The sequence below is a fragment of the Crinia signifera genome, chromosome 7, assembly GCF_055691185.1.
Source record: "Crinia signifera chromosome 7, ASM5569118v1, whole genome shotgun sequence".
Taxonomy (NCBI): Eukaryota; Metazoa; Chordata; class Amphibia; order Anura; family Myobatrachidae; genus Crinia; species Crinia signifera.
Genome location: NC_139223.1, coordinates 53,649,371 through 53,676,251, shown reverse-complemented (window position 1 = coordinate 53,676,251; position 26,881 = coordinate 53,649,371). Strand labels below are relative to the sequence as shown.

The window sequence follows — 26,881 nt, the reverse complement described above, 5'->3', positions numbered from 1 at the left end:
ATTTTAAAAGATACACAGATGGAGCTAATTAGCTCACTTGTGATTCTGTGAGGAGACCTGCAAAACATGCACTGTTGGTAGCTCTCGAGGACTAGGGTTGGCTACCCCAGCTCTAGAGAAAGCCATCCAAGCCAACTTGGTTCATTTCAGGACTGCGGGTTGCAGACACGGAATACAAGCTAGCGCTGTTTGCTGGTGATCCTTTAGCAGTTATTACGAACCCAAAAATGTCCCTACCAAATTGAACAATGGAGTTCCAAACCTTTGGAGACCTATCTTATTTCAAAATTAATTACAAGTCAATGGCTCTTAATCTCCCCACTTCCCCGGATACCCACATTCATTTGCAACAGACCGATGGCACGCCACACATATTAAATATCTTGGGGTTTTCCTTCCAAATAAACTTTCTTCAGTCTGCTCATTAAATTTTACCCTCATGGTCATCCAAGGGCTTATCATGGTTAGGGAAAAATAATGTACTAAAAAAAAATGAATGTATTACCTTATATCCTCTATTTTCTAGAGGCACTATCTGTTTTAATCGCTAAAGTTTGGTTTGTGAAGCTTTACCGGATGGTGAGAAATTTTGCGTGGAGTGGAAGGTTTAGACACAAGTATTTGTATAGGAGGAAAAATGTCAGAGACTTCCCACTTCCTCACTTTGAAATTTATTATAAAGCCATCATGCTTAGTAGAATTTATGAATGGGAAAATCCTTATCCAATAAAACAATGGACTGTTTTACTAATATCCCTCTATGAATTTTGCCCTGGCTACCTAATGTCCCTATTATTTCACCCCCAACTATAGGCCCTACTCTTGGGATATCGAAAGGTAACAGGATTAAGAAATACATCTCCTCAAGGTACTCCCCTCTGACTCCATTATTTGATAACCCAGAATTTATCCAGAGAGATTCTAAATTAGCTTTTAAGTCATGGTACGAAGCAGGTATTTTGAAAATGGGTCAATTAGATAATCCTTCAGGTGTGTTGGCTCTCCATGACATATTTGGTGGACATGCCCGATATCACAGCCCTTTTGGAACAGTGGGAAGTGGGGCCCAGAGATTCCAGGTAGTCCAAAATTTTGCCTACTGAACTTGCATTCCTCTTCTCTGTCAAACTAGAAGTGAATGGTACATAACAGTGGATGAAATTATACTGTCCTCCTCGGACAAATTCCATACTTACTCCATGATATGGTTTCCTTGGTTAGAGTTTTGCAAAACTGATAAATATAAGCACAATGCTAATTTAACTTAGCTTCTACTCCGAGCCAAAACGTATATGTATTAGGACACAGCATAATCTTCTTTGGACATTCATATAGTGGTTCCCCCACTCTTTCCTTTTCCCAAACTTGATTTTCTTCCCATTTCTTTCTTGTTCTACTATATATTTTATATCATTATTGTATTTTATCATTTATTTTACATTTCATATTTCCACAATAAAAAAATAAGGTAAATTTGTTACCAGAGAAATTTTCTTATATGATAGATGTAATGATATAAGAACACAAGGTTGTGATGTTTTTTATATTAATGTAACTACATATCTGTAAACTTACTCATTTGGGTACTTGTTTCCTAGCACGGCGCCCAGATTTCCTATGTACGGCACCGTAGTGAAATCGCATCGCATCGTATCCCATGGGCCATTATAGCGGCATGCGATGCAATTTTTTTATGTAATTTTTTCTATGCTCATTGTACCCCACTATATCGCATCGCATTTCCACAATTACCATGTGCATATTGCAGAATGATCATATGCTAACAGCAGTGTTTCCCAGGCTGCCTAATGCTTAGCAACATGGAAAGTACAAATCAAAATAGTAATTTAGTTAGCATGACATGAAGTTATTGGGTACAGTCTTATTCTGCACTTTAATAATTGCGTATATGAGTTTTATGGGGGTCTTCTGCAACCATTCACCTTTTTTAACTAATTACTTGTTCCCAGGGCCACCAAAATTGTGGCGTCCAGGACTGATTTTAAGTACACTGCCCCCCCCCCTTCCACTGCCATGTTCCAGTGGAATCCCACAGAGCTCAGTCTTCTCCTCTCCTCTGGACGCTGGTGGCCATTTAAAATATGGTGCTGACTTGTAAGCCAATCGTAGCCTCTGCAGGTACGCGGGGTAAAATTCAGCTGAGGAAGTCGGGGGCATGGGGTGGGTGGAATGAGTGGCCTGGGCCTTTCCCTCTCTGTCAGAGTGGCTGGGCCCGGGAGAGTTGTACCCACAGCACCCCCTTGATGGTGGCCCTGCCTGTTCCCTTCTAAGCATCCTGCTAAAATGGGGAACCTATAATTATTTACCATTTCTCCACTCAGTGTTTGGATTCGGCTCGCTCCATTCGCTCCAAATTCCTTGGAGATCTTGATTTGCAGCCGGCTTCGTCCTGACTCTCACCATATAGTCATATCCTCTCTTCAGCTGCTTCTTAAAAAATGTATACCGGGATTCCACTTGTGAAATTGTATCACTTAATGTCTAGGAAAATACATCAGCAGGTCACAGCAAATCCTAACTACATAAGGTTCATTAGATTTAGTAGCAAACGCAAAGCTGAAAAGATAAATGCATATTATCCTGGATTTTGCCAGATGGAGATGCCAGTAATGATGCCTACAGACAGGGCACTTTGAGGGCATTTTCCAAGTGATCTAACTAGATTGCTTGGAAACTGCCCTTACATCGCTCCATGGGTAGGGGCCATAGGAATAGCGATACGCGGCCCCACACGTCGCTTTCACCAGATGAGTTACAAAGTCAAACACAAAACAGCTCTACAAAGACATAATTAACACTGTTGTTTTTTTGTTTTGTTTTTTGGGGGTGGGGAGAGTTGTATTCAGGAATGTTTAAAATCATTTACAAATACACACTTACAGCACATCTGCAACAAACATTTTTTATTATTTCTAATCTTAAAATTCAAAAATATACTTTGCTCTCTCAAAATAGGTCATGTACTGTAATTGCAATTTTTTTAAAGTTTTCCCCCCAAAATCCGTCTTATTCACAATGGGTGCACAAGCAGCGTCTGCTTATTAAAATGATATGCAGTGTGCGTATATTGTGTGTGTAATTGTGACCGAATCTGCATACAAAATGTTATTCTACAGTGTTTTGCAGACAAACACTCTAACATAATATGGTATGTAGATACAGCCGCAATAACACCCAGAATATAGTAGAGAAGTGCAGGTTCTGATTTACTCTGATTTCAAATCAGAATCTTATTGGCTATCAACTGTCATGTGATTTGGGATAGCCAATAAGACCCTGCTTTGAAATCAGAGTAAATCAGAGTAAATTAGAACCTACACATCTCTAGAATATAGGCATGCCACATATCATTAAATGCGACTATATCTGCATACCATAATATCACAAGTATATAAAATCAAAGTGCACTATATATATAAAATTATTATTATTATTATTATTATTATTATTATTAAAAACATAATGTTACCATTGTACTGTCTTGCTTGCAGATGAACTGAACTTGAAAGGAAAACATTTTAGAAATGAATGAGTTCCCATAATTGGTATCCCAATGCACTATGCCACTTTCATTCTCAGAGAGTTCAACACGTACATTTGATGGGGCCTTCGGTTTAACTATGAACAGAATAGAGAGGGTAAAGGTTAAAAATGAATTTACACAGTAAACAGCCAGACAAGTGGGCGAGGAATTGGAAGCACTGATAACTGTACCGGATACTCCAGTGCAAACCACATATGTTCAGTTTCTTCAGTTACAAACACATCTGGTCAGCCCTGACACTACTATAAAGCACTGGCATAAAATATATATTATAGTAGTATTACTGTACTATAAGTACAGTATCAATGGATCAAAGCTAACTTGCTAATCAGATGAAAATGTTTGGTTGCTATGGGCATGTTCTCCGCTGGCTGTCTTCACTACTCTTTTCATTGCGTGATACTCCTTAAAGTGGTCCAGAGAAGTGGGGGAAAAAGTCGACATGCGTCGAAATTAGGTCGACACATGAAAAAGGTTGACATTGCGAAAAGGTTGGTACAGGCAAAAATGATTTTTTTTTAACCGACTTGTTCGTACTTTACCATGCCAGTGGGCATAGAGGTAGAACATAAGAGTGCCCGAAGCATGGTGAGGGGACGATGCAAGCTAATACAGTGTTCATGTCGATCTATGTCGATATAGATATAAAAAAAAATTACAAACTCATGTCGCCCTTTTACAATGCTAAACTTTTCCTAGTGTTGACCTTATGACCATGGTCATAGTTTGATGGTCATCGACCATTGAAAGATATGAAAGGTGCACGCATCTAAAAGTGACTTTCCAGTCACTTACGTATCAGTGCATGCTGGGACGGAAATGGGCGGGCAGCTGACATTCAGTGATGGGGAACACCCATGTAATGCTGGGCATTCCCATATGCTAAAGGGGCTGCCCGGCGCCCCTCTCCGCCCCCTGTCCTGGATGCGTGCACCCGGTGAACAAACTGTTTGCCGTGGGTGCACGCACCACGCACAGAAATGCGAACGCATGGGGGATGCGAATAAATATAAATACCCCCCACAGTACTACCGATCCCAGGGATAACCAGCCAGCGCATATATTACATACAGCATAACATGTAGATTTATATGTACTAACCCCCCACCCCCCCCTTATCAGCACCACTGGTTTAGTAGACATAAGATAATAAAATGTATAAAACAAGTCAAGACTTCAATAGGTTTAAGGAATATGACGTGCAATTCACACACAGGATTCCAGCTACAGACAGCAATAAACCTTTCTTACCTTTATAGGGAACCTTCATAGTTGTGTTGGCCACTGGTGTCCCCATCGATTCTACTTCTATTTTATATTTATCAGTAATGACAAATGCACTGACTTTTATATTGCATCTACATCTATCGGGAAGTATAATGCCTTCAGAATGGTCGTTGCCAAGGTCATGGCAATTCAAAGATCTGAAATACCCCAAAAAAAAAAATTTCATTAAACCTGTTTTAAGCAGATGGTAGTCATAGTTCTGATGTTAGAAATGTATGTGGCTTCTGTATAGGGCATGAACGTACAACAAACAGCCTTCCCCAGTGGCCACATGACCCTTCCAACTTCATACCCGTATTCAACCTTCTTTTCAAAGAGTTGCAAATCTCACTCTCCCCGGAACCAACGTTCATTAGTATCCATGGACATATTTTCATAGCAGCCTGGCACCCCTCCCCTCCCTAGCCTGCATAGCCAGGTTATGTTCCAATATCCAAACCCAATCTGATACATAAACTAATACCCCTTTTACACCAGCACTGGAAACCCGCGTTTTTGCACAGGAGCGCGGAAAATCCCGGGTCTGCGGGTGGTGTAAAAGGTTTGACCCAGGTCGTGAGACCCGGCCATAAATCCGGCAAGCGCTCGGGATTGAACATGAGATCAACCTGGTTCGCTGTGCAGCACGACCCAGGATCCATTCACTGCAATGGAAAAGCTGGGGCTGAGAGATGCTCTCATCTCCCTGCGTCGGCTCAGGCCCCGCCACCGCTCAGACACCTAATACACCCCCCATGCCAACTATAATGCATTTCTGTCAGAATTATTGTGCAGGGCCAAGGTGGAGGTTGAACTAATTCCTCCTCACCTTTACAGGTGGTGAAACTCAGGGGGTCATTCTGATTTGTTTGAATGGGGCCGAATTGTCCCTGTTCCGATGGTTGATAGACTGCGCATGCGCACAGTCTTTTGTGCGCATGTACAGGTCCACTGAGCGAACGGCCACATAGATTTACAATGTTGCTGGGCCATTAGAACGGAGCGATGCGCATGTGGTGGAGGGTGGTGTCACCAATAGGAACGCCCAGCATTTCATGGGCATCCCCATGAAAACTCTGGACATTCCCATGGGAATACGGGCATGCCAATGTGTGCCGGGGACTGGCCTGTCTTCGGCTGGAAGCCCGCAAATACAATTCAGCCTCCACTGACTTATATTTGCGAGCCCTGGAGAAATCATTAGATGATCGGCGACATCGAATGATTTTTCTGGCTGTGGGCACATGCGGAGGGGGGGGGGATGTGACTTCGTAACACATCCCTTGCATGGTTACGAGGGGATACGACTGTTTGGGGGGTGTAATTGCTGGGCGGCGTTAAAAGGACTCGGTAAACTGCAAGCTTCCGAGTCAACCAGAATCAGGGCCTCAGTTCCACCATATTCCCCCCACACACTTTAACCCTTTCAAGTCCAATGTCTGGTCAGGCTCAACAGCCTGAGAGCTAGTAGCAGAGCTAATGGTGAGCCATTTTCAAATAACAACATCGTTCAACATTCAATGTAGCCTATTTTTTTATTTAAAAAAAATGACAATTAATTTAAACATTTAAACCAGTATGTTTCAATTGCAAAAAAAATTTGGTCTGAAAGAGTTAATCCCTGGGCCTGATTCCGATGTAGGCGGAGTCGCTATGGCTGTTGCTTACATAGAAGAAGCAGTGATGGCACTCATATGGTAACGTAGCAGGAGGTGTCACGTGTCCTGATGAACCAGTCATATGCAGCGCAGGATGGCGTTCCGTCCACATCTGAATAAGGCCCATTGGGTTCTGATCATCCTTTACTAATGTGATGTTCCTGTGACAAATGTGTCCCCTCTTCTCACACCCTACCATGCCTCACCCCTTTCTTCCTGTACACCATACTCTTGTGTTTGAAAATACAGAATTTTTAAAACAAAATAAATGAATTTTGAAAACAAAGGTAACAAAAGAAGAAACATTCTAACACAATGACTAAAGCTTACTTGTTGTCCTTCCCCAGCAAATCCGTATACTTCAACTGGAAATCCTTACTGCAGTTTGCATTTGAGTTAATGTTCCAAAAACAAAACATGGTCTTATCATAATCGTTGTAGCAGTCCAGATTTGTAATATTTCGGATCTCCTGGGCTGAAAGAAAATATAAAATACATCATAATCATCGGTGGCTTCTATCCCTTTGAAAGAGGGGGGCTGCCACTGTCCATGATGCTTGGAGGAAAGGAGAGCCCAGGCTGGCCTGGTCCTGGCAACTGTGCAATGGATTTGGTAGGCGCCTGAACTGATGCATGTGCAACACAGGATTCAGCCCATAGAAGCCGGGTAGACTAAATGAAAGGCAAGGAATGTGAACAGTATGCACACTTTCTGCTAATCGCAGCCCCGTCTGGCAGTCCCAGAGTGAAAAAACACCTATCAATTGGACTATCTGTCTTGCGGGTAACTGGCAGGTAGCACTCCCAAAAGGAAGTCACTGCCAGTTAAAGTGAAGCCAGTGCAGTCACATACTGCAACTGGCTCACAGAGGTGGCACATTTTACTGGGGGCTGCAGAGATGGCTAATTTTGTGCCCTAGGCAAGATTTTGTTTGGTGCTCCCTAGCACTGTCGCTAGTTCCACCCTGACTCATTGCTCCTTTTTCATATTATAAAAACCACCATATTGCTCCTTATTCACATTACACCACACCATATTGCTCCTAATTTACATTATATCCAACTGTATTGCTCTTTGTTCACATTACACCACACTGTATTACTCTTTATTCAAATTGCACCACACAGTAGTGCCATTTATACACATTACACCACACAGTAGTGCACCTTATACACATAATGCCAAACAATAATGCACCTTACACATTATACCACACATTAGTTATATAATACCACACAGTAATTCCTCTTACACATTATGCTGAAAATTAGTAATGTCCTTGGACACATATTGACACATATTAATGCCGCTTACACATACTGTATGACACAAATCAATACAACCCAATCTCACCCACTGCACAGAACTCACTTGACCTAGACAGATATTAAAGCCTGGGATGTCTTTAGGGAATCAATCAGTGCAAGCACATTCTAATGGGCTCAGCAATGGCCCATAGGAGGAGGAGCTGCTGCAGCAGCAGCTGAGCATGCACAGCAGCCCTCCTCCAGTGAAAGTGGTCATTTTGGTTACTGCCCTCCGCTGCCCCCATTGTCTCTGTTTACCACACTGGTGATCCCACTGCTGCTGACTCAGTTATATGAGCTGCATGCCCCTAGGCATTTGCCTTGTTCTGGAGCTGACTTTGCAATAGGTAAAATCTGCCAATGGTACTTAAAGATATTCAGTGAACGACTTCACTGACATGCAAAGTTATGTTATCTGTGAAATAAAAACTGAGCCTGCAATCATATATAAAGGGGTACTCTAGCTGTAATGGGTATGGGGTAACAGCTTATTATAATGTATGCAGCACTTGGCTACCTACAAACATTGCAGATTTTCCTTACATTGCATAGATTTCCATAAAAACCCACTATATAGATATTTTAAACCTCCATGCTTTGTCTGGATGTAAGTCGCATGCAGCTCCATTCTGAATGCACATAATGTTCTAACAGTATACCAATGCATCTATATGCACATCATTTGCATTGCTCCGCCTCTCTGTTTTCCATCCACTTGTAGAGACGTCATCCTTAGCAGAGCGCCAACAGTGAATGAGGGTGTGTGGTAAAATCTGTGATAACCGGTCACTCCACCTTCAACGGGAACAAAATAGTATGCAGCCCAGTTCCCATTAACAGCAATCGTCCCTCTACACAGCTGACCAAAAGAAGTATTTTGGGAACACATTACAAGTTAGGGTTCTAATTATAGAGTGATATCACCACTGTTAGCCAGGAATCGGAAAACTCAAATTTCCATTTGTAATTAGCTTTTAGTGCTGACAATTGGCAGAGAAAGATGTCTCCGGCATTTGGGAATGGTAACCGGACATTTTCTGGGAGTGACAGAAAAAATACAGGGGTGCAGAAAGCGTTTCAGGGAGAGAGTGTTATGTAAGCTGCGGCCTCGATCTCTGTCACAGAGTTTTGGAAGGGTCGGTTGTACAGACTGGGAAAATCACAGGGGGACAGGTTCTCTAAGTTTCAAAAGTGATAAAATGGAGAGTGATAAACAGACAGCCAATCAGCTCCTACCTGCCACGTCACAGACTGTGTTTGAAAAATGTCAGGTACAGTAGGAGCTGATTGGCTGGCTGTTTATCGCTCTCTATTTTAGCACTTTAGAAGCTTAGAGGATCTGGCCCAGAGTGAGGTGCCTATGGATTGGCAGTTGGCCGGCATTCAGTGATATTTTCACAAGACTTGATCAAGGCGGGTTTCACTCTGGCTGGCAGCGATTATGTGATCGCAAGTCCTGCAAGCCTGCAAATCCACACAGCAGCGATCAGGTCTGAATAACCCCTGGAATTCCCCCCATTCTATTGCTATTTCTGTTTGTTTTGCTTTATATGCTTGCCTTTGGAATTATCATTGGGAAGTGTTATGTTTTTCAGTTTGTTTTGTACTATAAGAGAACATGCAGCTGCACAATTATGCTGGGTACACACCAGAACGATTTTGGCTCAATTCCCAATTTCAACATGTCTTACGACCGATTGTATGTAAAAAGAGCAGAATTGTGCATGTTTTCAATGCGATTCCGATCCGATGCGCATCCCCACCAGTCATTTGGTTGCATCGGAGATTTTACCTGATGCACTAAAGATTCGTCATCCACACTGGATTGGGTACCGATCGTGTGCAGATAATGTACAGATGTGCAGATCCATCGTGCAACCATCGTAAGATTTCAAGGCAATAGTTTAACAATCACGGCACGGCCATGGTCGGTCTGGTGTGTACCCTACATAAGGTTAACATGATTCTAAAGATTCCACCGTGGTTAATTGCTAAATAAGGCAACAACTTGCCAAGTGGCATTTCAAGCAGCACTACTGTAATCTGTTTGTACAGTTTTGGCTTTTTCTTTAATATAAGAATATAGTTGTTCATGCAAATAATTAATAAAAGTTGCTCATTGCACACTGCAGTTTTTATGCTAATCTCCATCCCATAAGTATATAACTTGGCTTAATAAATAATAATCTGACTTGTAGCACCTGCAACTCCCCTGCAGATAGCCTGCTTAAAATTCAGAAACACACTGTTATGATGCTATCTATCTCGCTACACAGCTGATAATGGCTGAAACTATTAAGCATTGTCATTAGGAGATATCAGGCAGAATTGCTATTTCAGGTATCAGGTGTAGAAAATATAAATTGAAGTAACAAGCATAATTGCATCAGGCAATATAATTTTGTGTTCCGATGAGATCCTCTTGAACTCATTTTACATATGTGTCAAGAGTGTCCATTTATACCCCATTCACACCAGCATAATTTCCCAGGTTGGGCCTGGGAACAACCCGTGACAAGCGCAGGTGTGAAAGGTTCCCGGGCCAAAATCCCGGCAAAAAATGCGGGGATTTCAACCCTGCTATGGAGCAGGGTTGTTGCCGGGTTTAACGCAGGGACCTGGCTGGTGTGAATGGGGTAAGGGATACTTACCTGGGTTGCCGGTCCTTGGTGTGCTGTCCGGCTGGGGATCCACACAGTCGGCGGGCGCAAATGACAGGACAGGTGGCAGATGAAGATGACGCAGCTCTCCGGCGGCAGTGAGGGCACCGGAGAGCTGCGTCATCCTCATCCGTCGGCTGTCCTGCCATTTGTGCCCACCGCCCGAGTGGATCCCTGGCCTGCATGGAGGACCAGCAACCGGGGTGAGTATTCTACACCTCTACACCTCCTGCCCGATTCCACCGCTATCCCGCTGACTGCCCGCCTCCTCCTCACCTCCTGCTGGCCTCCTCCCCGCCCCCTTCACATACCAGAAAATGCAGGGATTTTTCTGGTGTGAAAGGGGCCAACCGGGAATAGCCCGGCATGATTTCTGGGCCATATTCCCGGGTGGGTCCCTTCATTTTCGGGTGTGAAAGGGGTATTAGTAACCAGAAAATCCTGCTTTCCTGCAGGTAAAGGAATGAGGCCAAATAGTTCATAGACATGACTTAGTGTTCATTAACTTAATTTCATTCTAGCACCCTGCCCCTTTCAAAATGTGTGCATTTCCTCTTTACTGCCTGGAGTGTCGCTCTCTGTGTTGATGCTTCTAGCACATTTTAGTCTGTATCTCAGCACTGATATCCAGCTCAGACTGTGCTAGTTGCACCACTGCATGGGTTTTGAAAGGTGCAGAGTGCTAGAAGGAACACTATTGTACTTGTTACTTTACTGAGGAGAGGGGAATGGCTGTCATGTAGAGCTAAAATTATACCAATTCATAAAGCTTCCATTTTATTCATTCTGAAATGTGTGACATCCCCCCCCCCCTCGAACACCCATACGGACAGTCCAGTGGGGGGTCTAAAATACACTGTATTATTTGGCAGGTTCCTGAATTCTCCTCCCATGCCATTTTGGATGTGAAAACAACAGTACAGCCCAGGAATTTTGTAGGAATCTGGTGGAACATGATGGTTCTCCAAAACTACAAGGGAGGTGGTGGTGGTGGGATTATGGATACTTGGGGGCTTGGTTTCATTTGGCTGAATATCTGAGATTACTGCGTAAGATTTCAGTGACTCCTACAGGCACTGTGGTTCAGTTGCACTCTTTCCGCTTACACCGGTACAAAGCATTTGTGTATTTAAGCCCCTACGTAACAATAAGAAACACATAACATCTCAGGCTTTACCTTTTTAAAGTATTTGGTATGAAAAAAAAAGTGTAAACAGATGAACACACAAGCAGCCCGACACTTACCAACACTTTCCGATGTCAGCCATAATGTAATTAATATAATGCAAATCTGTATCATTCTGATAGATTTCATCTGTAATGTTGTCATACTCTTCCTTTCAGTGTACTTTATTAAGACCTGTGGATTAGAATATGTTTGAAATTAAGAAAATTCATATTCCAATAAAATGAGGATCAAATAATAAAATCTCCATTAGGCCTGTGCGTGCTGGGGATAATGATTTTTCACACCAATTTGCTGTTTTAAAATCATTTAAAAATGTTGAAACATTTTTTCACTCTCACACACCCCTCAACAAGTCATCTACACATTTAATAAAGGTTTGTTTTTGTTTGTTTTTTGTGTTTGTTTAAGACACATGGGGAGATTTGCTGAGCATTCTGGGGGCTGCTAGCTCAGCAAGATTGCTCAGCACATTGGCCCTTATTCTGGTTGGTGCGGCCAGAGCCGCACACGGGGCTCCGGCCGCACAAACCAATCCCCGCCCACCCTACGGATCTCCACGTCCGTCCATACACGGACGGCTGGCGATCCGCATAAAAATGGTGGAGGCGTACGCCTCCACCATGGTGGGAGCTGCCCCCTGCATTCGATGGTCGTCGACCATCGAAGGCAGGTCCGCACGCCCCGGCAGCTCCCGCAAGCTGAGACCACACGGACAATCGTCCGTGTGGTAGCTTGTATGGGGGCTGAAAGCTGACATCCGGCGACGTCAGCTTTCCGCCCCCATGAGCTGCGTCATGCCCTCATTAGCATGCGTACGCCCCGCGTTTGCATGGGAACGCCCATGAAACGCGGGGCGTATACATAGGGAAATGAGGGCATGAAGCCCCTCACTCCCCTATACGCCCCCTTTGCGGCGTAGTAACGTTATGTGCGGCGAATTCGCCTGCACATGCGCAGATTGACCTCTGCGCATGTGCAGACGGAAAACATCGGCGGTACGGCCGCACGCGGGCCGTACCGCTCGAATCAGAATAAGGGCCATTGTCAGCGCTGTGTACTAAGCGATCTGTCAGAGTCAGTGTTCTCTGGCGAGAACGCTTAGAATATGCTCTAAAATCACCCGTGTGTATAGGACTCAATAAAGGAATAACAAGATGCTTAACACTTGGTGCCTGTCAGTTCTGCTGAACAATATTAGACATCAACACCAGCGATGCCACAGTCAAAGGCTTGTCTTCTAGAAAGATAACGGTAATAAAGATTCATCTATCTAACTTGGCATTGGCAAACCTTCCTGTTTTTACAAAGGAGAACATTCACAACCCCTAAGCATGCCTGTGGCAGTTGAGTTTGGGGGAAGCGCTGCACGGATCACTACGATCACTATAGGGCCTGATCACACAACTGCGAACTTACAGCGGCCAGCATACAGATAGACTCCGCCCTGCTAAAGTGAAATCCCGCCGCAGACCTATTCATAACTGTGTGAAAATCTTCGAAAACATTCATAAGGCATTAACATCCAATGATTTTTAAGGCCCCCATACACTAGTGAGATTTGGTTATATTCGATTACGATGGATCGGGCTGATAAATTTATTTATGTATTTGACATCCCCTCCAACCCAATGCGCAGTCCCGTGGCTGCACATAAGATAAGATTGGTACCCTGGCCGCTGACAGAGCGGCCGGGGTACCAATAGAGGCGGAGGCTGGGGAACACTGCAAGCTGGTGATGGGAAAAGAGAGGCAGGCATGGGTAGCCGAGCAGTGGGCACACTTAAAAAAAAGGAAAAACCCATACAAATAAATGGGCAGCCAGTGATTGGCTGAGAGCTTTACTTGGCAACTGTAATGAAACCAGGCATATCCGGCCTGTTGCTGACATCACGCACCCTCCTCTAAAACACTTAAGGTGCCCATACACGGTGTGATGATCGCACCCATTATGGTCTGGATCGCATTGCATCGCAATGCATGCGATTTGCGTACAATGCAATCCGAGGTACAGTAAAGTATGTGCAAGACATACGTTTTGTACTCCGCAGGAGCGCACATCGCACGGTGAAAACGCACCATGTATTGGCTCCTTTAGGCACGCCCGCGTTTTCCTAGTCACCCCCAGCATTTTTTTCGGCACACCTAGTGTTTTTCTTGGCACCCCTATGAAATGGCCGGTTACCATCCCCAGACGCATACTTCCTGTCAATCACCCTGTTAAAGTCCAGTGATTAAAAAAAGAAGCAAGCTTTTATCACGGGACAGTCTCGCTCTTGCGTACTATGGGCCATATGCATGCGCAATCGATAACCGAGCACCATGCGATCAGGTCTGAATTACCCCCTATGTGCGTACACACTATACAATACCTTTAATAAACAATATTGTTAACAATTTTGCTCTTGCATTGCCTATGCTCCTGGACAAACAATATCGTGCATACACACTGAATGATATCGTTCGGCAACCACATCTTGGAACATGGAGGATATAGTCAAAATGCGACTAGATGTCGGCAATAGATATTTGCATAAAAATAATGAAATAAGGAGACTTCAGCTATAAAAGCTGTCATTTAACAGTAGGTTAATAGTATACCATCGCTATACAAATACTTCCTGTAGTCCTGATCTGAATGAGCCATATCATAAGTATATACGTAATCAGGACTCCTAATAAACTATTCTGCTATATAAGCGGATATTTAACACTGTGCATTCTGATTAATAACAGCCATTATTACATTGGCCTGCATGAACCTGCTCTATAAATGATACTACATGGGAAAAACTCAACGGAATTTTTACACGTAAACTATTATTCAACATTGTGTACTCTGGTTAATTATTTTCAATTCAACATTTATCCTGTATCATACATACATTTATCCTGTATCATACATACATTTATCCTGTATCATACATACATTTATCCTGTATCATACTGTACATACATTTATCCTGTATCATATATACATTTATACATTTGTTATGTATCATATATAACCCCTATTCTGTTTTGGGGGCAAAGTGGGGACAGTGATGAAAACGCTTTAGCAAACAAGGGTGTGTTGCACTGTTGCCAAGGCTAGGGCCTGCGTCTTCTGGTACAGATTTCCTGGCCCTGGAAACTTGGAATGTACGGACATCCTCCTGAGTATCATGCCCCCTCAACTGGGCGGCTGTGAAAGCCACCCAGTGTGTACAGGGTAGCGATGAGCTGTGAGCACTGCTGCGCATTCCCACATCATTGTTGCTGGCCGCCACTCATCTGCTGGTATTACCTGCAGATGAGCGGCTTTGTGGACGGCCTTCTATAGTGCTGCGCTATGGAAAGCTATCCACCCCCTGCTGACAGCGCTGGGCAGGGGGAAAGCCTCTAAGTGATGACAATGATCATCGCTGTCTATACACGCTGGGCAAAATTGCCCAGTGTGTATGGACCTTTACAGTTCTTGATGGTCCTAATTCTCTCTGAATCTTATATATGTAGTGCATGAAAATACTTAACCCAAAAATGTCCATGTGAAATCTCCTATTCTGCCACAGATGCACGTGAAGGAAGTTTATGACAGTTGTGAGTGGCAACCCTTATGCAAACAGTGGAAGATAGTGAACTCACTATGTTCATTCCCTTAACAATACCAGTTGCATGTAAAGATCCAGTGAGGAAGATACAATGGTAATGCTTTAGCTAGTTTATTGCTGTACCTTGAGATGATGCACAGATAGACCTTGAGAGATGACACATAGAGGTCAAAGCAAAATCCTTTCTGCAGTTCAGGAAAACATGTCTGCTACACATGAGACTGACACAGGAACTACTGGAAGTGAGCTCACAGAACAGGAGTAGTCACATGACACATACATATGGTAATTACATTAACTTACAGAGGTAAATATAACATTGGCCAGTAGATGGCAGCAAAGGATAACAAATACATAACAATACATCATATAACATCCATACAAAATGGTGGATTCAACTTGAGAAACCCTAACTAGGGCAGCACACTCCCCGTCTGAAATCTTAGGATTTCACTTTACCATTTGACATTATGGATTAATGTCCATGATATAATCAACGATGGGTCTGACCTGAAAGACAAAATACAAGAATGCAAAACACAACAATACTGGAATGTGTATATGGAGTAGTCCAGTGAACATGTCTTTCAAACCCGTATCAAATGATGAAACAAATTAAACAAAGTTCTTGAAGATTCCTTTAAGCTTGACAGCAAATTACTTGTCAACAGGTAAAAGCAAGACAACCTCAGATATAGGCCTGATGAAAGATTTGGAATCACCTTGCCTTGAGATGGTCACTCCCACCTTACGAACCTTGCCATCCTCGCTGGGAAAGACTTTAGAGATGAGTCCCATAGGCCAAGCATTTCTTTCTACTTTCTGGTCCTTCATGAGAACAAGATCTCCTACTTGTAGGTTTGGGTTTACCTGCTGCCATTTTCTTCGTCCTTGAAGAAGAGTGAGGTATTCCCTTTTCCATCTGTTCCAGAAACAGTTGGCAAGATGTTGAACATGTTTCCATTTCTTCTGATATAGATTACCAGATGTAAGGTTTTCAGGTGGACTAGGAACAGTTCCAAGTTTTTGAGTGAGAAGAGTTGCTGGAGTAAGAATAACAGGTGTCTCTGGATCCGTGGATACAGGAACAAGAGGTCTTGAATTGATGATAGCAGTCACTTCAGCTAAAAATGTGGTTAGAGTCTCATGGGTAAGCCTAGAGAAGTTAAAAATTCATAAGCATAGAGTCTAGAATTTTACGAGAGATGCCTATCATCCTTTCCCATGAACCGCCCATATGAGATGCATGAGGAGGGTTGAAGATCCATCTGCAACCATTGTCAGCCAAGTAGTCTTGAACTGGTTTAGAGTTAATTTGTAATGCTCGACAGGCACCTGTGAAGTTGGTTCCACAGTCAGATCTCAACTGCTTTACTGGTCCTCTGATGGCAAGAAATCATCTTAAAGCATTGATGAAGCTAGAAACGTCCATGGATTCTATTACTTCTATGTGTATAGCACGTACACTCATGCAAGTAAATAACACTGCCCATCGTTTGCTATCTACATGACCACCTCTGGTCCTACGTGCACTGACCATCCATGGTCCAAAGACATCCAGACCAACATAGGTAAATGGTGGTTCGGTACTTGTCCTATCAGCTGGCAAATCAGACATCTGCTGTTGTTGCAAATTACCCCTTAATTTGCGACACTGAATACAATGATGAATTATGTGGGCAATCAGTCTTTTTGCTCCTACTATCCAAAGGCCTGCAGCCCTTAAAGCACCTTCAGTGAAATGTCTGCCTTGGTGCTTTACCTTTTCGTGATAATGCCGTATCAGCAGGGTGGTGACATGGTGATGGCCAGGAATAATGAGAGGATTCATTTCTGACGTCTCCAACTTGGCCCTGGTTAAACGACCACCTACCCTCAGCATACCCTGATCGTCAATTACTGGTTTCAAGTTGACTATACGGCTGTTCTTAGGAATGTCTCTGTTGTCACGAATACATTTCAGTTCCATATCAAAGGCACTCTGCTGTACATTTCGTATCACCATCAACTCACTTAGAGTAATTTCCTCTGCAGAGAGAGGCTTCTGACACACATGCCAACCATGACAATCAGCGTTAGTGTTCTTAGCACAATAGCACCGTACAATGTGAACTAACCTTGTGATGGTGCGTACAAGATTTAGCCATCTGGAGAAGCGTTCAAATCGATCACAGCCCAAGCCAACCTTCTCTTTGGACATTGTGATAAGAGTACTTATTTCAGGACGAATCTCTGGGTCGATGTCAGGGTCTTGGAGACTGAAGACATCTTGTAGGGAAGTTTCTTCAGGCTGGTTCTGCAAGAACTCTGGGCCCGTCAACCAAGAAGAATTTTTAGAGGCACTATAAGACGCTGGTCTGGTGGCACAATCTGCAGGATTGAGATGTGTTGGAACATAGTGCCATTGTTCAGGTTTAGAGGATTTCCTGATCCTTTCAATGCGGTTACTGACATAAACATAGAAGCGTTTCTTCTGGTTGCTTATATAACCCAGAACGACCTTGCTATCTGTGTAAAACTGAACATCATCTATGTGAATATCCAACTCTCGCTGTATAAAGTCTGCAATCTCTACAGCCAGTACAGTTGCACAAGGTTCGAGCCTAGGAATGGTATGTTCAGGCCTAGGAGCTAATTTAGCCTTCCCAAATAGAAATCCAACATGAGTTTCATTACAAGAGTCTATTACCTTCAAATTGGCGACAGCTGCTATGGCTTCAGTAGTTGCATCTGAGAATATGTGGATTTCCTTTCTCTGACTTGTGGCAAGAGATGTTGGAGTGTAACATCGTTGTACATGAATCCCATCTAAGGCTTGTAGAGATTCCTTCCAAGACTCCCAGCTTCGCTGTTTGTCTGTAGGCAGTGGAGCATCCCAGTCCTCAATAGACTCTGAGAGCTGTCTTAACAGAAATTTGCCTTGTACAGTTAAGGGTGCTACAAATCCCAGTGGATCATATAGGCTGTTCACCACTGAGCGGACTCCCCGCTTGGTAAATGGCTTATCTGCACAACTTACTTGAAAGCCGAAGGAATCATGCAACAAGTCCCACTGCAAACCCAGACTTCTCTGTACTGGTGGATTACCTTGGCCGAGATCCAAGTCTCTAAATTCTGTGGCATAATCGCTGGGTTGAAAAGCTTTCATGACAGCAGCACTATTGGAAGCAATTTTATGTAACCTTAGATGAGCCTTAGAAAGCATACCTTGTGTTCTTTTAAGCAGATCTATAGCTTCTTCTGCTGTAGGTAAAGATTTGAGTGCATCGTCCACGTAGAAGTCTCTTTCAATGAAGTGTCAGGCATCTTTTCCAAACTCTGATTCGCCATCAGAGGCAGTCCTATGTAGGCCATATGTAGCGACTGCGGGTGAAGGACTGTTACCAAACACATGCACCTTCATGCGGTATTCAACCATTTCCTGGCTGGTATCATTGTCTCGGTGCCATAGAAACCTAAGGTAATTCCTGTGATCTTGACGTACAATAAAACAATAGAACATTTGTTCAATGTCTGCGGTAATGGTAACTGGCTCCTTTCTGAATCTCATAAGCACTCCTACCAGATTGTTGGTTAGGTTTGGACCAGTGAGGAGAACGTCATTCAGAGATACGCCACAATGCTTGGCACTTGAGTCGAATACCACCCTGATTTGCTTGGGTTTACGTGGGTGATATACTCCGAAGGAGGGAAGATACCAGTATTCTTCATGCTCTTGCAAGGGTGGAGCTAGCTCTGCATGGTCATTTTGAAGTATCTTATTCATAAAGGTCACAAAGTGATCTTTCATTTCAGGCTTGCTTTTTAATGTACGTTGCAATGACATGAATCTGGATAAAGCCTGTTCTCCGTTGTTTGGCAGTCGTGTTCTAACATTCCGAAAGGGTAAAGTTGCAACCCAGTGGTTAGATTCATCCTTGCAGAATCCACTGTCCATTATCTTAATAAACTCTTTGTCTTCTATGGACAAGGCTATTCTGTTGTCATCTTGCGTTGTGCAAAACACTGATCTTCCTAAGTCATCATAAGGTGTAGGAATTACTTCTGGCACCTGGATGAGGTCAGAGAACTTTTCTCTCACTTCATAGTGATGTGAGCATGGCTTGAAGTGAGTTGTGCGACCGTTTTTGAGCACATAAGTTTTAAACGAGTTAACTTGAGAAGGTTTATGGCTCTTGCCCAGGCACACATAGCCCACAATTACCTAGCCTAAATCGAGTCTTTGTGCATATGGGGCGTCGTCTGGACCATTGCAATATTGGCGTACCTTATGGGCCCTCAGAATGTCTCTTCCCAGTAGTAGTAGAATGTCAGCATTCATGTCCATCGGAGGAATTTCTTTAGCAAGGTGTTTTAGGTGAGGATGATGAAGTGCAGCTTCTGGAGTAGGAATTTCTTCTCTTTCATCAGGTATCTGGTCACATTCAATTAATGTTGGTAAGGGCATGTGGGTATTCCCCTTGATTGAGGAGATAACATAGCCAGTGGCCCTTCTACCAAAAGTCTCTGTATGACCGGAGCAGGTGTCAATGGAATACGGCGTTGCTTGTCCCTTTATACCGAAGATCTCAAAGAATTTAGGTTTTGCTAAAGACCTGTTGCTTTGTTCATCTATAATGGCGTACATTCTGGTGGCTTTCTCAGATTGCCCTTCTGGGTAGACCTTGACCAGACAAACCTTAGCACAGCATTTGGGATTGTTCTCTTCCCCACATACTTCCATGCATGATGAGGAAACTGTGGGTGTAGCTGAGTCTTGAGGTTGTAGCTCCCCGCCATGTTTTGCAACGGGGTTAGGCGCTGTTGAAAGTTGTGTGTTCTCTGGAGGTAGAGTGGGATGCATGGCTGTAACATGTCTATCGCTATTGCATTCGGTGCACTTGACGGTAGCTTTACAGTCTTTTGCAATGTGGTATGAAGAGGCACAACACTTGTAACACACTCCAAGCTCTCTTAAAGTATCTCTGCGCTCTTGCAAAGTCTTAGCCCTAAGCCCCCGACATTCCTTTAGTGGATGAGGCCTTTTGTGGATAGGGCACACACGACTGGAGTCCCTTTGTTTAAGAGCAGGAGCATCTTGCTTGGTGTAGGAGGGCGCAGTAAGTGGGACGTTAGTCTTTCTGACAGATAGTGTTCTCCTTAAATCTCTATGTTTGGTAGCAGTGTTATCATACCTTGAGGATGATGATGAAGCTGCTGGAATAGGTTCAGTGAAGTCAAAGCTGGGATCATTCTTCTTCCGAGCTTGGTCACTGATGAATCTGGAAAAGTAAGAGATTTACGCCATGAGCAGTGTCAAGGTAACTCAGTCCTGTCAGACAAGGATCTAACTTGGCTAGCTCTAAATCTTTTAATAGGTCACTTATGTTAATGGCGATTAAATATGACCAAAGAAACAATAAGTGAAAAGCGCAGGTTACGTATTATGTCCGTAACCAGCGTACCCTTTATACCTAGCTACGTGCGAACAAAACATAGCGCAGCGTAGCGTACCTTTGTATTGTATTGTACACCAAAGAACCAGTACTATTTTAAGAGATCCTTTCGCAGTACTCTGACTCTAATCTGCGAATATACCTTTAAGGACAGTGTCCGTAATATACCTTATCGCTATGCGAATAAACAGACACAACCATGGTATAGAAGTAAGGAGATAGGGACTCCGTAAAAAGATGTATTTAAAGTCCCTAACGGACAACAGGGGGTTACAGGAATAGAAAATACAGGTATAACAGGTATAACAAATACCTGGTAATACAGGTATAACAAATGTCTAACAATGAGTATAATAAACAGGCTCTACTAGGGGAAGAAAATACAGATACAGGATACAATCAGCCAACAATACAATAAGGATAAATACCGTGAATGCAACCGTTTACCGTCCCCTCATCAAATATGCGCAGCGCAGTCCGGTCAGAGCTCGCTATCGTTCAGGGTTGAACTATAGCCCGGTCGAAGGTCAGGGAAAGGAAGATGTGCCGAAGTGACCAAGGCCGCCCTGGGTCACCTATCTTATAGGGTCAGAAGGGGGAGGTCAAAGGACATTCCTATTGGTCGGGGGTCGTATGTCAGGTTCTCTGTGATTGGTGGTAAAATGATGCACCTGGTTTGAATAGGTGCAGGGGAGTGAACTTTTGGAGTTCTTTGTTTGTTGGTTTCGTCGTCAGGGGTCGTAAATAACAGTAGAAACCGGTTACATCTGGATTCCTTTGTTATACCTTTTTCAACAGAAACTGTCCTGGGAATATGGATTATGTCCATAACTATAGGGCCGTGTATATTGCGAAATATTCGCAATGACCGGAATACTGCGCATAAGAAACGGAACGGAACGGTACTAAACACTATACAGACAGATGTATGCAATGCTAACTAAGCTATGTGTGGCGTTCTAAACCTTTAACTATATTTTATTTAGTGTCAGTATGTTCTTATGAATTTATGTGTAATAGTATGGCTACTCTTCTGGTCCACTTTGTCACACAGACTCGGGTATGGAAACTTTATTTGCGCAACTCTGCGAACCAAAATGGCGGCCATACTATCGTAAAATGGCGTGTATGCAACTCGACTTTCACAGTCCACCCTTTAACAGTAAATATAAAACTGTTACAATACAAAACATTTTAAACAACAATACAGAAATTCATAATCCTAACAGAGAAATTAGGATCCGTGATTTGAACATATAAGGGGAGTAAACCATCTGCTCTTTGGCCGATCCGGGATCATGGATAAACGATGGGCCGCATTTATCGAACAATCTACTCAGGGTGACGAAGGATAATGTACAATTTTTGGGATAAAAATAAAAACAAGGGAGGTTACAACATATACACGTTCACAAATATGGTTTCTTTAAAGGGAGGTGGTATTGATTCTAGGGTCATATACCAAACCCTGGTCTTCCTCTGCATCTCTCGTTCTTACACTCATGATTTCTGTACGTTTTGTCTTTCCCCGGGTCACCACCTTTAAACATTTGAACAGTAGCACAAAGACTATGATGGCTCCACCGATACAGAGAAGGAGTTTTCCTATGCTAGCTATGATTCCCTGCGCCCATTCTCCTAAACCAGAGAACCAGTGCATGGGATTCAACCAGGAGGTCCATTCGCTAACTTTGCTACCTATTTCTGCCAGGCTAATATTGTGTTCCCTTCTAAATTCCCATTTAAGATGAAGAATCTCATCCATCCGATGATCGATGATTTCTTCTGGGTCTTCAGTATTGTTGGTGATATATGTGCAACATTTCACCCCAAACTGTGTAGAGAGGGTGACACAATATCCTCCTGTCATAGCTGTCAGATAGTTCAACACCATCCGATGTTGGACTAGCTCTCTTTTATACGCTTGTAACTCCTTCCCAGTGTATCTAAAAGTGTCATCATAAATCTCAGTGATGTTATCTACCAAGCTGGCTAATGCTTGTATATATTTAAAATTTATGACTCCTCTGGCGGTATGGGTGATATCTAATGCGATGAGGAGTTGGATACCGAACGACTCGTGTATCATTTCAGAAGCTAGGGGTTCTTTCTTGATTGTTAAATCCCTTTTGTGGATTTGATCATAGTGGGTATGAGTGTAAGGAGGAGGTATACCTCTGTGTATGCTCACCATCTCATCATGTGTGAGGGTCATCACTTCAGGTAACACTCTACCTAGATAACAAATTCCAACGTAGTTCATGGAGAGCCATTTGTACGCCCTTCTACCACAAATATAATAAACGTCGTCAGGGAGAAAATAAGGGACAGAGTATTTCATGATTTTATCACACATTATCCATAAGAATATTCCTGTCCCCTGCTCCCTGACTTGTTCCTCACAGGTTTCTGGCTGTAGGGTCATATTACAGTAGCCGGCTGATACTCTGCCGGCCATCAATTTACTTTTCTTCACCGTGTAGACATATTTATAGTGTCTCCCACTGGTTCAGATCTTTAACAATAATTCCTTATCAATGGGCTCTCCATCTGGACGCTGGGAGTAAGTTATTGTCTGGTTGTGCCATGTCACTTCCCAAGTACCAATCGTTCTGGAACTCGAGAAGTTCATACAGACCAGGGACTTATCCACTTGGTATGGGTGTAATCTAAGACTAGGGGACCTGGTATACAGGTATCTCTTATCCAGTGGCCTCCCTTTATTTAATACGCTTATCTCTGAAATATTAAGCGGGTATGGGACTAGGCCTACACTACTCCTTTTATGTAGCACTTGTGAACACACCCAGCATTCTGTTTGGTTTAAGACCTTACCCACTAGTGAGTGGTAATCACTCAAGGGATGTCGGCCTGTAGTTGCCTTACTTGTCGACTGACATCGCTGGATGCATTCTTCTTCCATTTGCGGTTGACAGTATCTACAGACACAGTACTCTTCAGACAATAACCCATCACATAGCCCTTGAACTACGTTTTCCTCATACCTTTTACCTTCTCCTGTTATGGGTAAAGTATCAAGCTGATTTAGGGATTCTACTTCACCCATATCGGGGTCCATTATTACACTGTCAGAACTCCGCTCCGATCGCTCTAGAATGTGGCAGCCACCGAGTATCCTTGAATGAGGAAGAGGAAACAGGAAGAAAACAAAGAAATAGATGTACAACTGTGAACCTGTTGCTTGGAGTCCTTCCATCATCTCTACCAGGATACTTTTATTTGCTCTGCTCTTGGACCTTTTCTCGCTCAGGTTGCTCGACCTTGGCTGCCTTTCAGTCTTCCCGGAACAATGCTTCTAGCGACACTTCTTCTCTTTCGCTCTCTGCACTCGGGAACTCTGGGTTACTGGCTTTCTTGCAGTGGGACGAATGTATCCAAGTCTCTCTCTCTGCGACTTTAATTGATGTAGTGCTGGTCAACAAAACTTGGTACGGTCCTTCCCAACGGTCTATCAAACAACCTGAGCGTAAAAAATTTCGGATCATAACAAAGTCTCCTGGTTTAAGATTATGACAATTCTCGGTAGGCATATCAGGTGTTAATAAATTCAGCTCCTTTTGTTGTTTCCTTAGCTGTTTGTTTAGCTTTAGGATATACTGTACAGTTAGCTAATTGTTACACTTGAGATCATCCTGTGGGTCTATCATGACGTGTGGCTGCCGACCAAACAATATCTCGAAGGGGGCCAAGTTGAGCGGAGCCCTGGGAGTGGTCCTAATGCTATACAGCACAATAGGCAATGCCTCTGGCCATAACAACCCTGTTTCAGCCATAACTTTACCCAATTTGTTCTTAATAGTACCATTCATTCTCTCAACTTTGGCGCTCACCTGGGGACGATATGGAGTATGAAGTTTACTATTAATCCCCAGGAGTTTACACATGATTTGGAAGACCTCTCCTGTGAAATGAGTGCCTCTGTCACTCTCAATGACCTTTGGGATACCATATCTACAGACAAACTCCTGACATATTTTCTTTGCTGTAAAGGTAGCAGTGTTGGAGGCAGCGGGGAAAGCCTCCACCCAGCTGGAAAACATGTCAACACACACTAATACGTATTTCAAATTTCTACAGGGTGGTAACTGTATGAAGTCGATTTGTATTACCTGGAAAGGGCCTTCTGTAGGAGGGATGTGGGATGGCTCTGTTGGGATGGCTTTTCCAACGTTCTTCCTCAAACAGGTGAGGCATGACATTGCCACTCTACCTGCTTGAGAAGCGAACCCTGGTGCACACCAGTAGGCCTTTACCAGCTTGCACATACCTTCCTTCCCAAGATGTGTCAGCCCATGGGCCGCCTCGGCTAGACTAGGAAGGTATGCCCTGGGGGCCACTGGTTTCCCGTGTCCATCTCTCCAAAGTCCGGTGGACTCTTGGCCACATCCCTTCGACTTCCATACTGCTCTTTCCTGTGGGGAACACAAATTCTGCATGTCTATCAGTTTGGATGTGGATACCATGTTCAGTGTACAAAGGTTTGTAGGATGGGTGAAAATATTTACAGGGCATGCGGCCCTTTTCGCTGCCTCATCAGCGCGGCTGTTACCAAGTGACACCGGGTCCTTCTCTGATGTGTGAGCTTTGCACTTGATAACAGCCACTCTGTCTGGAAGCTGGATAGCTCCCAGAAGTCTCCTAATGTATGTCGCATGCGCCACTGGTGTGCCAGCCGCCGTCATGAAATTTCGGAGGCGCCATAGGGCTCCAAAATCATGCACTACTCCGAAAGCATATCTGGAGTCGGTATATATGTTAACTGATTTTCCTTTTGCCAGTTCACATGCTCTGGTCAGTGCCACCAGTTCCGCTACTTGTGCTGAGTGAGGTGGTCCCAAGGGTTCAGCTTCCACAATACCTTCTCCATCTACTACCGCGTAGCCTGTGCACAGCTCTCCCGTCTCCGTCTGTCTATGACAGCTACCATCAGTGAATAAGGTTATGTCTACCTCACTTAATGGGCTGTAGCTTATGTCAGGACGTGCTGTAAAGGTCTGATTCAGGTAGGTCATGCAATCATGCTTATCCTCACCCTCACTAAACTCTGCTTTACCATTTTCAGCAACATTCCCATCATCCTCCATCCTTTGTGCCTTGGAGGGCACATGAGGAAGGAATGTGGCTGGGTTTAGTGTGTTGCATCTTTTGATGGTAATATTTACTGGGGCCATCAGCGCCAGTTCCCACTTGGTGAACCGTGCTGAGGACACATGACGTGTTTGGGCAGAATTTAGGAGGGCAGAGACAGCATGGGGAGCATGAACAGTTAAATCGTGTCCCAACACCACGTCCTCACTCTTGCTTACTAGTTGTGCTATTGCGGCCACACTTCGTAAGCAAGTTGGGAGTGAGCGTGCTACTGTGTCCAGCTGGCCACTGTAGTACGCTACTGGTCGGTTGGCATCACCATGTTTTTGGACAAGTACTCCTGCCGCACACCCAGCTGATTCCGTTCCGTACAGTTCAAAGGGTTTCCCATAATCTGGCATTCCCAGTGCTGGGGCCTTTGTTAGGCTCACCTTTAGTTCCTCGAAAGCCAGCTCAGATTCCTCAGTGTGAGAGACCCGGTCTGGCTTAGTTGAGGAAACCATCTCTTGTAGTGGTAATGCCAGAATAGAGAATCCTGGGATCCAATTGCGACAGTATCCACACATGCCTAGGAACGTACGGATCTGGTGCTGGGTCTGTGGCAGTGCCATGTTTCGAATCGCTTGGATTCGGTCGTCGGTGAGGTGTCTCAGCCCTTGGGTAAGGCAGTGGCCCAGATACTTAACCCTGGTCTGGCATAATTGTAGCTTATCCTTTGATACTTTATGTCCTGTCTCTGAGAGATGCATCAGCAGCTGTCTAGTGTCATCCACTGATGACTCCAGTGACTCAGAACACAACAATAAGTCATCGACATATTGTATAAGTATCGAACCACTCATGGGTTGAAAGGATTGCAAACAATCATTCAAGGCCTGGGAGAAGATGCTGGGGCTGTCTATAAATCCCTGGGGGAGTCGTGTCCAGGTATACTGTACTCCTCTGTAGGTAAAGGCGAACAGATACTGGCTGTCAGGGTGTAAAGGGACAGAGAAGAACGCAGAACATAAATCAATGACAGTGAAATGAGTACAATGAGGTGGGATTTGCATCAGGATGACAGCTGGGTTTGGCACTACGGGGAATTGGCTCTCAACTACTTTG

At 43.8% G+C, this 26,881-nt stretch overlaps 1 protein-coding gene across 2 annotated transcripts in view; it reads right to left on the bottom strand.

The window, feature by feature from the left end:
* LOC146020173 (uncharacterized) overlaps nucleotides 1–26,881 on the bottom strand; it is a 59,182-nt gene that overhangs the window by 6,614 nt on the left and 25,687 nt on the right. Inside the window, exons 2-7 of one of the 2 annotated variants that reach the window (XM_083153087.1) lie at nucleotides 20,408–20,494; nucleotides 11,703–11,817; nucleotides 6,820–6,964; nucleotides 4,817–4,989; nucleotides 3,491–3,639; nucleotides 2,328–2,502 (exon numbers count right to left, since the gene is read on the bottom strand). In XM_083153087.1, coding sequence (XP_083009213.1) covers nucleotides 2,328–2,502; nucleotides 3,491–3,639; nucleotides 4,817–4,989; nucleotides 6,820–6,964; nucleotides 11,703–11,787 — 727 coding nt within the window. In that variant the 5' untranslated portion in view covers nucleotides 11,788–11,817; nucleotides 20,408–20,494. The remainder of the gene's footprint in view (nucleotides 1–2,327; nucleotides 2,503–3,490; nucleotides 3,640–4,816; nucleotides 4,990–6,819; nucleotides 6,965–11,702; nucleotides 11,818–20,407; nucleotides 20,495–26,881) is intronic. The other variant, XM_083153088.1, reaches the window with a different exon arrangement.